The following is a 12,783-nucleotide window of genomic DNA, read 5'->3' as shown; positions in this document are numbered from 1 at the left end:
ATCTCCTTAGCATAACTCAGGCACATGATTTCCACAGGACTGAAATCCAACAAAGACTCAGTAGTGTATTTTTAGTCACCTTTTAAAATAATTATGAGGGCGGTAATAAGTAAGTCAGCAAGCAATAATGTTACCTAAATAACAGTAACCAGATAACTTTTGAACAGCCTTTTATGTGGTCCAGCTTGTCTGCTAAATTTATCCAGCCAGAGGGAAAATTGTTGCCATGTCCTGGGGACACCTTCTAACCCACTTCACTTCTTTATCCACCTAAATTTTATATGACCACTGAGTTGTCCAGAGAAAATTTAGACAATGAATATTGGTGTGTGTGTTTGGGCTGGGGTGGATGTTCAAATCCTGAGTATCATCTTGTTAGCTCCGAAAGTTAGCAAGACAAACCCTTTGAATATCAACATGCATTTCTATTACATAATCACGTGGAGGGGCATAATCGAACGGAGCGCCTAAGTTTTCATGAGGGCATCCTCGCTGGATGGCCCCGCGAAGGGGCAGGGAAACCCGTATTATCGAAACAAGATGGGCATCCATCTTTTGTTTCGATAATACGGTCGGGGACGCCCAAATCTCAACATTTAGGTTGACCTTAGAGATGGTCGGCCTAAATGTTGAGATGGTCGTCCCCAATTTTCAGCCATAATGGAAACAAAGGACGCCCATCTCAAAAACGACCAAAACCAAGCCCTTTGGTCGTGGGAGGAGCCAGAATTCGTAGTGCACTGGTCCCCCTGATATGCCAGGACACCAGCCGGGCACCCTAGGGAGCACTGCAGTGGACTTCACAAATTGCTCCCGGGTGCATAGCCCCCTTGGGTGCTGAGCCCCCCAAAACCCATTCCCCACAACTGTGCACCACTACCATATCCCTAAGGGGTGAAGGGGGGCACCTACATGTGGATACAGTGGGTTTCGGGTGGGTTTTGGAGGGCTCACATTTACCTCCACAAGTGTAACAGGTAGGGGGGGAGATGGGCCAGGGTCCGCCTGGCTGAAGTGCACTGCACCCACTAAAACTACTCCAGGGACCTGCATACTGCTGTCATGGAGCTGGGTATGACATTTGAGGCTGGCATAGAGGCTGGCAAAAAAAATGTTTTAAGTTTTTTATTTTTTGGTGAGAGGGGGTTGGTGACCACTGGGGGAGTAAGGGGAGGTCATCCCCGATTCCCTCCGGTGGTCATCTGGTTAGTTTGGGCACCTTTTTGAGGCTTGGTCGCAAGAAAAAATAGACCAAATAAAGTCGGCCAAGTGCTCATCAGGGACGCCCTTCTTTTTTCCATTATCGGCCAAGGACGCCCATCTCTTAATCGTCCCAGTCCCACCTTCGCTACGGTGCCGACTCGCCCCCGTGAACTTTGGTCATCTCCGCAACAGAAAGCAGTTGAGGACGCCCAAAATCAGCTTTCAATTATGCCGATTTGGGCGACCCTGAGAGGAGGACACCCATCTCCCGATTTGTGTCGGAAGATGGGTGCCCTTCTCTTTCGAAAATAAGCCTGAGAGTCAACAAAGTGTGGTGGAATGTGGCTTGTGGAAATACTTGGTAGAAATTTATTAAATGGGGCAGATTTCAAAATGTTGCATTTCCACAGACTTGCTCCAGTTCTGAAAGGGAAGCATACATATACTTCCCTTTGAAAATTACCTTGAATGAAGGGACTTATAGATGTTTTCAATTACTTTTTCTGCAGGTATTTATCCCTACAGATCAAAAACCTTAGGGCTAGATTAGCTAATATATATTATTTCATATTAATATGCTTAATGCAAGTTATGGGCATACTTAGGGGTCCTTTTACTAAGGTTTGCTGAAAAATGGCTTGTGGTAGTGTAGGCGCGGGTTTTGGGCGCACACCAATCCATTTTTCAGTGCACCTGTAAAAAAAATAAAGGCCTTTTTAAAATTTTTGCTGAAAATGGATGGGCAGCAAAATGAAAATTGCCGCGTGTGTATTTTGGGTCTGAGACCTTACTGGCAGCCGTTCACCTAGCAGTAAAGTCTCACGCGATAACCGAAGGTAATGACCTACGCGCATCAAATGCCAAATATGTTTCGGACCTTCGTAGCGTATGTGTGCCAAAAATAAAATTACCACAAGGGCCATGCGGAAGCCATGTGGTAACTTCATTTTGGCACACGTTGGGCATGCATAGATGCTTATGCGGATCAGTAAAAGGGCCTCTCAGTAAATAGAACCCATTAGCAGTATGACCTTGCTATATTAAACGAACCAACGTCCTTAATAAATACATCGTTTTTGAATAAGCTTCAGTTTTATTTAATGGTTTGTCTAGGGCTCCTTTTACTGAAACTTAGCATGGGCTATTTTTTATTCCTATGGACACAGCAATAGATAGTGCATTCTGATGCCCATTGGCACAACCTAAGCATTAGTATTTCAATAACAGGAAATGACCTGAGTCAGTCAGCTAATGCATTTTATAATGATTCCAGTGATGTATCCATCCTATCTTAAACTTTTGGCCCTTATGCACATGTTCTCTTTATAAAATGGATATAATTTATGCATATATATGCAGTAGGCAGCCTGTTACATATTTACAAAAAGCGCCTGTCTGTGACCTATGTATACCTCTTTATAAAATCGTCTCTTAAGATAATCCACAGTAGTGCACAAATGCTTTTTCACAAACTTACACCTCTGAGTGTCTGCTGCAGTGATGTTGCCTGAGGGCCTGCTTGGTCCATCCCACTCGTATGGGAGAAAGGGCAGGCCATTGAAAACCATTGTCAATTCCAAGCATCGCCCCCTAAAGAAGATTTTCTCCACACCCCCCCCCCCCCATCCCCCATCTGGAGCAAGATATGCCCTGAGGAAAGGCCCAGCCACCCAAGATGACATCTGCCTCTGGTACTGCTGCTGAGCACTTCTCAAGGGAGATATGAAACCTACCTCCTCCTCCCCAAGAGAAGGAACCCTCTAAGCCACATGAGCTCATGTTTGGAACAGCAGTTCTGGCAAAGAGAAAATCCTTCCAGCAGCCAAAACTATTGCTTAATAGTAACATTGCTGTTTAACTAAAAGCAGTCCTTATTTTCTGATGCTGTCATCCGAATCCAGTGGCTTGTGTTATTCTTTTGGAGACTGTAGGGTGTGGTGTGTTTGTATTGCTATATAAATTTCCAGTATATTTTGCAACCTGGAAATGGTAACTCTAATATGTCAGTGGTTATGGAGAATGTGAGAGAAGGACCCAACGCTAAAATGTTTGACAAAGTTGTCAAACAGCAATAAAAACAACAGAATAACCACATATTTTTCTTACCAAATCACTTTCTTATATCTAATCTAGTCTAGTCTTAGTTTTTATATGCTGTAGATGCAATTTTCCACAACAATAAAGTATATCATCAAATTCACATACATAAAAAAATATAAATTAATGCATTCAAAATACATAATAAAATAAGCCACTCAATATTCAGCTGGCAGCATTCAGCAGTTTTTTAAGCACTGACTGCCACAGGCAAAATTAGGCTCCAGTATTCCAGGCTGGGCATGACCTGCATAAGCAGAGTGTGCATGTCCCCCCTCCCCCACCCCGTGACGCAATCACTCACCTTCTCTTACTCCCTCAATACAATTATGGACACCCCCAGCTAGAACAGGCCCCACAGGTGTACCTTAATCCCTGGTGGTCCAGAGAGGTGATAAGGCAGAAGCAAACCCCACTCAGTCCTACCCTTAGCAGCTTCAATTTAAAAATGGCCGCTGCTTCCTCTAGCAGTAGTCTCATAGGACCAACAGGTGGCCATTTTTTGGAGACTGACTACATTGCTTCACTGAACCACCAGAGACTAAGCTAGGCTTGAGGGGGATGTTCTAACTGGGAGGGGGGGGGGGAGGATCCACAATTATGTCAGGAGGAGGGATGGGAGGAGCGATCAGAGCTTTCTGGGGTGGGTGGGAGGGAGGGAGAGGGAGGGAAAGACACAACTTTGCAAACTGGTACCTGGAAGTTGTGCAGATGCCAGCTGATATTCACTGGTGACACCCACGTAGCTAACTAGGCTAAGTTAGGACGTTTATGCACAAGCAATTTAAACGGGCAGAAGGCTAACCCCATAGGCGGTCGGTGGCCCAACTGTTTGGGGAGGTTAAAGGGGGCGGGGTTAGGGGTATGGCCAGGGGTGGAGCTTAAACCATAATTGTCTGATAACACACAGAAAAAATAAATAAAAATAAAAGTCACAATTAGTACCTTTTATTAAATTTAGATATTAGATATGTGTCATATGTCAATAAAGTGGTTGCTCAAAGCATATTCTAAGCACAATCGCTCAACTGCATAACACTATGCACAGCTTTGTGCAAAAACACGCTCAGAACCTTACTGTACCATAAATATTACACTGGGCAGAACCTAATACACCAATATACCACCCATACGGAAAATGCAGACTGTCAACAATATGAAACAAGGGATCATATCATCACAATTCTCATGTAGAGCCACAAAACACCCTAATTCATGTTTAATGTGGGATAAAATGCCATAAATAAGTAAATAAATATAAACTTTTAATGTTGAGCACCTGATTCTCAAAGTGGACATATTCCAAACACTATAATGAAAATAAAATGATCTTTTGTACCTTTGTTGTCTGGTGACTTTTTCTGATCATGCTGGCCCAGTATCCGTTCTGCTGCTATCTGTCTTCAGTGCAGGTCAGGAAGTCATCCTCGTTAAATATCTCCCTGGCAACTCAGGACACCTCCAGCCAACCCCCCTTGCTCTCCCAGCAGTAAGGTAAACAAACCATAAACCAATTTCTACAACTGGTTACACAAGGCTAGAGGGCTTTCACTGCAGTTCCTGCTGTGAGGATGGAGGTAAATCAACAATTTAAACCCCTCAGAGCACAGCAGGGGAGGCTTAGCCTCTCCAAACCTCTTATACAGGGCGCCTATGGCTAACCCCCAGATTCTGTATATCGTGCCTAGTGTTCTGTACCGAAATCCAAGCGTATTCTAAAAAAATTCACATAACTTAATTGGCTTAAGCTAATTGGCATTCATAACAGCACTTAACAAGCAATAATGAGCACTAATTTTCATTAATTAGAATTTACGCACACAACTCGCTAAGCATATTTTGTAATGCAGAGTACCTAAGTTCTAATGCGCACAGCCAAAAAGGGGCGTGTTTATAGGCAAGGAAATGGTGTTTCATTGGCATTCCAAAATTTACACGCACTGTTACAGAATATTGCCCTTTGTGCCTAAATCTTTACGCCAGTATTTACGTCACATTATCTTTGGTGTAAATGGATGCACGTAGTTCTAGGTGTTAGCATATCAACTAGACGTATTCTATATACTGTGCCTAAATCTAGGCACCATTTTTAGCATATGCTTAGGCGGAAATTTTGTTCTGCGCGGATTTTTCAGGAGCCATATATAGAATCCGGCCCTAAATGTCTTGGGCTGATGTTGCTTAGGTAGTATAAATATGGTTTAAATAAATACAGTATATACTCCTATAATATTTCTCTTGCTGTTGTACCTTTGGAAAAAAAATGAACCCATGATCAGTTTTTTCCTCTTTCCAACAAATGTATAAATTTGTGCAAAATTGAAGATTGAGATTAATATGGATTTTGCTATGGCTGTCAGTTTTTTGGGGGGTCACTGTTTCTTGGCATTCTTGAGGATACACACAGATTCTTTGCCAAAATGTATAGGGTAAATTTTTTTTGTACATCACAATTAGTCTGGGTTCAGTATGGCTGTGAAAATGATGCTAGCTTGACTCATATTTTAGTTAATTTTAGAAGGCATCTGCTACTTTTTATTGAGACCCTGAGAAAAATGTTAAATGAACCATGATTAGATGTTTTTGTAAGAAAACATTTTATAATGTTTGTGCCATCTGTTTTTAATTTCTAATTAACAGGATGTTTTTATGCACAACTGAGCTGTTTTCCTTTAACTTAACATCACTATTAATTTTAACCTCCTACTGACATTCCTAATTGATTTATTTTTTCAGAGAAATGGCTCTTGAAACATGCCATCCTAGTTCAGCCTGCATCAGAAAATTAGAGGATTCTGGGTTGATAGGTCACTTTTAATACACGGAAATGTGGGGAAAGCATGCGGCTCATGGAATTCTTTCAACAAGCGGTATAGAATAAATGGTGTATGACAGAAGAGAAGAACCTCCTTAATTTAAAAGCCAATTTTTATTTTAAAATGGTCCAAATGGCCATTTCTTCGGGGTGCCCTTACCACCTCCCATTTAGGAGGCAATAAGGTATCCTTCACTAACCCAGCAGTAACCGGGTAAGCTCCTAGCGCTAAAAAAAATAAAATTATTTCCGATCGGCAGGAATGGTGCACGGCACACACAGCCACTACTGCCAGTTTCCTGCAGTAGCCTGGCAGTAGGGTCAATTAGTCACGTGAATTGCCACAGTATCCCTACCACTGCTTTGTAAAAGGATCTCTTTATGCACAGTGGTGTAATGATCTGATATCTTCTGATCAAAGTTATATAAAATCAAATCTCTCTATCATCAAAGGCAAGCTCTCCAATAACTTCGGTTTCCTCTCTGAAAATTCTGGGTGTGATTCTGAATGATAACTTATCGTTCAAACCATATATGTTACCATCCTGCTTGTTTTCGAAGGAGAAGGGCGGCCATCTTTCAACACATTTGGCCGACTTTATTTGGTCCCTTTTTGTTCACGACCAAGCCTTGAAAAGGTGCCTGAACTGACCAGATGACCACCAGAGTGAATCGGGGATCACCTCCCCTTACTCCCCCAGTGGTCACCAACCCCCTTCCACCCATAAAAATAAAAAACATTTTTTTTGCCAGCCTCTATGCCAGCCTAAAATGTCATACCCTGCTCCATCACAGCAGTATGCAGGTCCCTGGAGCAGTTTTTAGTGGGTACTGCAGTGCACTTCAGGCAGGCGGACCCAGTGCTGGTAAATGGGAGCCCTCCAAAACCCACCCGAAACCCACTGTACCCACATCTAGGTGCCCCCTGTTACCCTTTAAGGGCTGTGGTAGTGGTGTACAGTTCTGGGGAGTGGGATTTGGGGGGCTTAGCACCCAAGGTAAGGGAGCTATGCACCTGGGAGCAATTTCTGAAGCCCACTGCAGTGCCCCCTAGGGTGCCCGGTTGGTGTCATGGCATTTTTTTTTTTAAGTTACAGAAGTTCAAACATGTAATTTTCTCATACTTCTTATGGACCCATGACATAAAAATTGACCATTCTCAATATTTTGGATCTGACTTTAGTCACCCTTCCCTGGGATGGTCACATTTTTATTGGGCATACCATCTATATTATGTTGATTTTTTGATACCTCATTTATCACCTAGAACCCTGTGATCAATTCATCAAAACTTTGCTAGTAATGCCTTCATTTAAACACATTCATCTTGTGAACATAAGAATAGCCATACTGGGTCAGACTAATGATCCCTCTAGCCCAGTATCCTGATTCCAAAAGCGGCCAATCCAGGTCACAAGTACCTGGCAGAAACCCAAATAGTAGCAGCATTCCATGCTACCAATCTCAGGGCGAGTAGTGGCTTCCTCATGTCAGTCTCAATAGCAGACTATGGACTTTTTCTCCAGTAACTTGTCCTAACCGTTTTTAAACTCAGATATGCTAACCACCATTACCACATTCTCCGGCAACGAGTTCCAGAGCTTAATTATTCTTTGAGTGAAAAAACATTTCCTCCCATTTGTTTTAAAAATTGAGTGTCCCCTGGTGTTTGTACTCTTTTTGAAAGAGTGAAAAATCGCGATTCACTTTTACCCATTCTGCTCCACTCAGGATTTTGTAGACCTCAATTATATCTCCTCTCAGCCATCTCTTTTCCAGGCTGAAGAGGCCTTACCTCCTCAGCCTTTCCTCATTTGGGAGGAGTTTCATCCCCTTTATCATTTTGGCCACTCTTCTTTGAACCTTTTCTAATTCCACTATATCTTTTTTGAGATACAGCGACCAGAATTGAACACAATACTCAAGGTGAGGTTGCACCATGGAGCGATACAGAGGAGTTATAATATTCAAATATAAAATTCGATACAGAGGCATTATAATATTCTTGATTCCATCCGTGATTGTCTGTAGTGTTACAGGCCTGTCTCTCTGGAATCATCTGTCACCTCCCCAACTATCTCCACTTAGAAACATCATACCGTGTTTCCCTGAAAATAAGACACTGTTTTATATTAATTTTTGCCCCCCGAAATGCGCTAGGTCTTATTTTCAGGGGCTGTCTTATTTTTCGGGGAAACATCGGGGTTGGCCACTCCTTCCTTCCTTGTCCCGCCCTCGCCTGATGTAACGTCCGCGAGGACGGGGTACGGAAGGAAGGAGAGGTCTGCCCTGCTGCTGCTTGCTGCGAAGGTGAAAGGAGGAGTTTAAGGTTAGTTCCGGGAGCGACGGAGGGCGGGTGGAGGGGGGCCCGGCGACCTTGGGTGGGGGGTCGACCTCGGGTGGGGGGGGTGGCCTTGTCCGGCTCTCGGTGGCCCTGCTTTCAAACAAAAATTTGCTAGGTCTTACTTTCGGGGGAGGCCTTATATCTAGCAATTCAGGAAAACCTCTACTAGGTCTTATTTTCGGGGGATGTCTTACTTTCGGGGAAACAGGGTATCAGTTTTTGAGGAAGAAACTGAAAACTTTCCTTTGCAAGGATACAATGGAGGGGTGGCTGGATTTCAGTAATAGGCAGCTATGGCAAGTCATTGAAACTCTCAATAGCTTCCTCTTGTTTTTATCTATACTTTATACAAATATTCTATTCTCCTCTGATTATATTTTCTGTGTTGTTTTATTCTAACATAAACCACTGTGATGGTAGTCTCCTAACAGTGGTATTTCAAATGAAGTGAAACAACTGTACTTCTGATACTGTATCATTTTAATTCTATTACTAGGTTTCAATTTGCTGTTTCCAAGTTTCTCATTGATTGTATTTCTGCTCGTATTTGGTCATTTTACTATTTCTATACTGTTATCAAAATTGTAAGTCTTATGTTAAACTGTGCCTGCTGTACATCGCCTTGGGTTAATCTCTTCATAAAGGCAGTTAATATTTTCATAAAGGCACATATGTGTGCATATAGATATCTGTGTTGTGTGTGTATTTGTTGGCTCTGGTGTTTTTCTATGTTTTGTGTTTGCCTCCATATGTGTCTGTGACCAGGAGAGTAAAAACAGAGTAGAGATGCAGTTTGAACTCTGATTCAACTGTATCAGAGTTTCTTTGATGTGGAAGCTGGAACTTCTTCTCTCATAAAAACACATTGGTGCTCATTTTCTAAGCAAATGGATGTCTTAAAATGCCTAAAAAAAAAAAAAAAATCCCAATTTTGGAAAGTCAGAATTTCGACATTTCACGCTGTAGTTCCTCCAAATAGTAAGGGGGCTTGTGTTGGGCAGGACTAAGGAGGGCCCAAAAGTAGGACATCCAACAGGGATTTGTGGAGGAGTGGCCTAGTGGTTAGAGCACCCGTCTTGACATCCTCAGGTGGCCGGTTCAAATCCCACCACAGCTCCTTGTGATCTTGGGCAAGTCAACCCTCCATTGCCTCAGTTACAAACTTAGATTGTGAGCCCTCCAGGGATAGAGAAATACCCAGTGTATCTGAATGTAACTCACCTTGAGCTACTACTGGAAAGATGTGCACAAAATCTAAATAAATAAATAAATAAAATGGAAAGAAACATCCATGTCTAAAAAGGAAGTAATTTCTACCTAGACCTGTTTCAGTCACTTCCAAATTACAAAAAGGTGCTCTAATTGAGCCGCTGACCATTGGAGGGATAAAGGCATGACCCCCTCCTTAATCCCCCCAGTTGTGCCTGTCCTCTTCCCTCTCCCCTGAAGGTTTTGTGGCCATTCTGAACAAAGCAGTAAGCAGGTCAGAGGAGCAGTGGTTAGTGCAGTGGACTGTGAACCAAGGGACCCAGGTTGAAGTCCCACTCCAACTCTCTCTCTCTCTCTCTTAATAATTCTGTGCCTTCCAGAGACAGAAAAATGCTTACTGTACCTCAATATATAACAGAGACGTAGCCAGACAACAGATTTGGGGTGGGCCTAGACAAGAAGTGGGTGGGCACCAAGTGTTCTCCCCACCACCACCACCAAAAAAATATCTCAGCTGGCAGGAAAACGCTTCTTTCCACCTTGGCAGTCTGCAGCAGGCATGCGCTGAAAACTGAGCATGTGCAGGTGCCGGTATCATGGAGAGTAGCGTTTTCATTACCATCAAGAGGAAGTTTTCAGCTGGCGGAGCTTGGGATCCCCACTAGCTACCACTAAATGTGTACTACTGTTGGGTGGGCCTGAGCGCTGATAATTGGCATTATTTAGAATTTATGTGCAGTACTTGCTAAGCGTATTCTGTAACATGGTTCTCGTAAATTCTGAGTCGCGTAGTTGAAAAGTGGGTGTGGGTATGGGACCGGAATAGACAGGTCATTGGCATTTCTAAAATATATGCGCATTGTTATAGAATACACTTACTCTGTGCCTATTTTAGGCATCAGGATTTACACCAGGTTATAGTTGGCGTAATTGACCACGACTAAATTTAGTCACGTGGAGCAGCACTCAGTATGCTCTATAACGTATGCCTAAATTAAAACATACTTTATAGAATACGCTTTGATATTCTTGTGGAAATCGAGGCGCGATATTTATTTATTTTATTTATTTAACACATTTGTATCCCACATTTCCCACCTAGTTGCAGTCTTAATGTGGCTTACACAATACCATAAAGCTTCGATTCAATAATACAGGTACATAATGAAGTGGAAAGCATGATAAGAAACATAAGTACAGTGAAACCTCAGTTTTCGTTGACTTCGAATTTTGTCGTTTTCGGTTATCATCGATTTTTTTTTAGCGAAAATTTTGTCTCGGTTTTCATCGGTCGCCTCGGAATTCGTCAGCGTGCCCACGCTGCTAATTTTGCGTTCTCCCATGGCGTTCTGGGGCTTTGTTTCTGGTTGTGGGATCACTGCCTGTTCTCAGATGATAAAAATTTTGTCGTTTTGCCCACACTGCTGCTTCTGGTTCAGTGCCTCTGCATAACTGCCTCGGTTTTCGTCGATTATTTTCGGACCAATTATCGACGAAAACCGAGGTTTCACTGTATATAGATTCTAGCCCTTAACTTGTGGAATATTGTAAGTTATGTGGGCAAGTGTTGCATTTAGGCATGCCTGCTTATACCAGCCATAGACCTGATGTAAGTAGGTGCACTGAAATGTAGGCGCATTTAATGCTGATTTCCACTAGTAATCTGTAAGTGTTCATATAGAATAGATTCACATCCCTCATAAAATAGGTGCCTTAATTGTGGCACCCAGTTATAGAGTAGGCCCCTGTATGTGGAATATAAACCATCCTGATGGTTCAGGCATGGTAGATAGAAAATAATGAGAATAAATGAACTTGGATTACTGTCATTTTTGTAAACCCTGACTGATGATTTTCTGCATATTGAATTTATTCTTGATTACTACTAAATCTGGCTCTAGCATGCATCAGTTTCCAGGGAGATTCTAACACATCCCAACTCCCCGGCAAACATATACTATTTTACCATAAAGCAATGACTGAAAATCAGAAAAATCTCAGAAAAACATATGTTACACTCTCACTGTTGAAGTCTTTTTTGCCAATTGCTTTTCTGGAATCCGATGTACTGCTAGTCTGCTATTATTATGTGTTTAACTGATGATTTATTTTGTTAGTATTCACAATGTGGCTAAACATTTTCTAGTTATGCTTCCTCCTTCTGCAAAGTGATATCTCTGTTGATAGTTATGCATTTTTATTAGTAAAAAAAAAAAAAAGTAGTTTCAGATCAGATTGCAAATACTGAAGTGGCGTCTAATAAAGGAATGCTGCTGTTTCATTCATGCTTGTAGTTTTGCTTATGAATTTTATTTAACTTGAATTGGCTCTGGCTCCTCTGCACTTCTGAAATTAAAGATCTGATCTTGTTTCCATGCAGTTTCCTTGTCAGTTTTATGGTGGATGCACGAGGCGGATCAATGAGGGGTAGTCGTCATCATGGAATGCGAATCATCATTCCGCCTCGCAAGTGCACAGCGCCTACTCGCATCACTTGCCGTTTGGTGAAGAGGCACAAACTGGCCAGCCCACCCCCCATGGTGGAAGGAGAGGGCTTAGCCAGTCGACTTGTGGAAATGGGTCCTGCAGGTGCCCAGTTTTTGGGGTAAGTAAAATCTTGAAATTTATTGTTGATATTCCCATCTCAACTTTAAGTTTTTTAATCTTATGGATTTAAGTAGTCAAATATTTCTACAGAAACATTAGGGCTTCGGTTATGGCACCATCCAGGGCAGTGTTGATTTCAGTATGATTATCCCCCCTCCTCCCACACACGTACCTTTTTGTGATTAATATTCACCAAATGGATGAAAGACCTAAACATCTTTCTCAGTTCCATGTATGAAATATGTAGAATCCTATACAAAAAGATTTAACGTTTCTGAAATGAGAAGAAACAATCCACTATGATGTGGTAGGTTTTTTTTTTTTTTAGTTGTTTTATTAATTTTTTAAAATTTTTTTATACTGCTACCAATTTTGTTCCTCACCTTGAGTGGCACTGTGGTGAAAGCTACAGATTCTGGTGGGAATGACGGCTGTTTCCTAATTTCCCCTTCTCGTTTCTCTTACTGCTGCATGGATGGGATTCAGTAAACTCCACCTTCCTACCAGT

At 42.1% G+C, this 12,783-nt stretch overlaps 1 protein-coding gene across 1 annotated transcript in view; it reads left to right on the top strand.

Annotated features, from left to right (window-relative positions):
* The window catches only part of ANK3 (ankyrin 3), an 889,892-nt gene that overhangs the window by 732,285 nt on the left and 144,824 nt on the right, over positions 1-12,783 (top strand). Inside the window, 1 exon segment of the mRNA XM_030203110.1 lies at positions 12,049-12,273. Within this exon segment, the coding sequence (XP_030058970.1) occupies positions 12,049-12,273 (225 nt within the window).

This window comes from Microcaecilia unicolor, chromosome 5 (assembly GCF_901765095.1).
Source record: "Microcaecilia unicolor chromosome 5, aMicUni1.1, whole genome shotgun sequence".
Classification (NCBI taxonomy): domain Eukaryota; kingdom Metazoa; phylum Chordata; class Amphibia; order Gymnophiona; family Siphonopidae; genus Microcaecilia; species Microcaecilia unicolor.
This window is presented reverse-complemented; position numbering and strand designations above follow the sequence as displayed.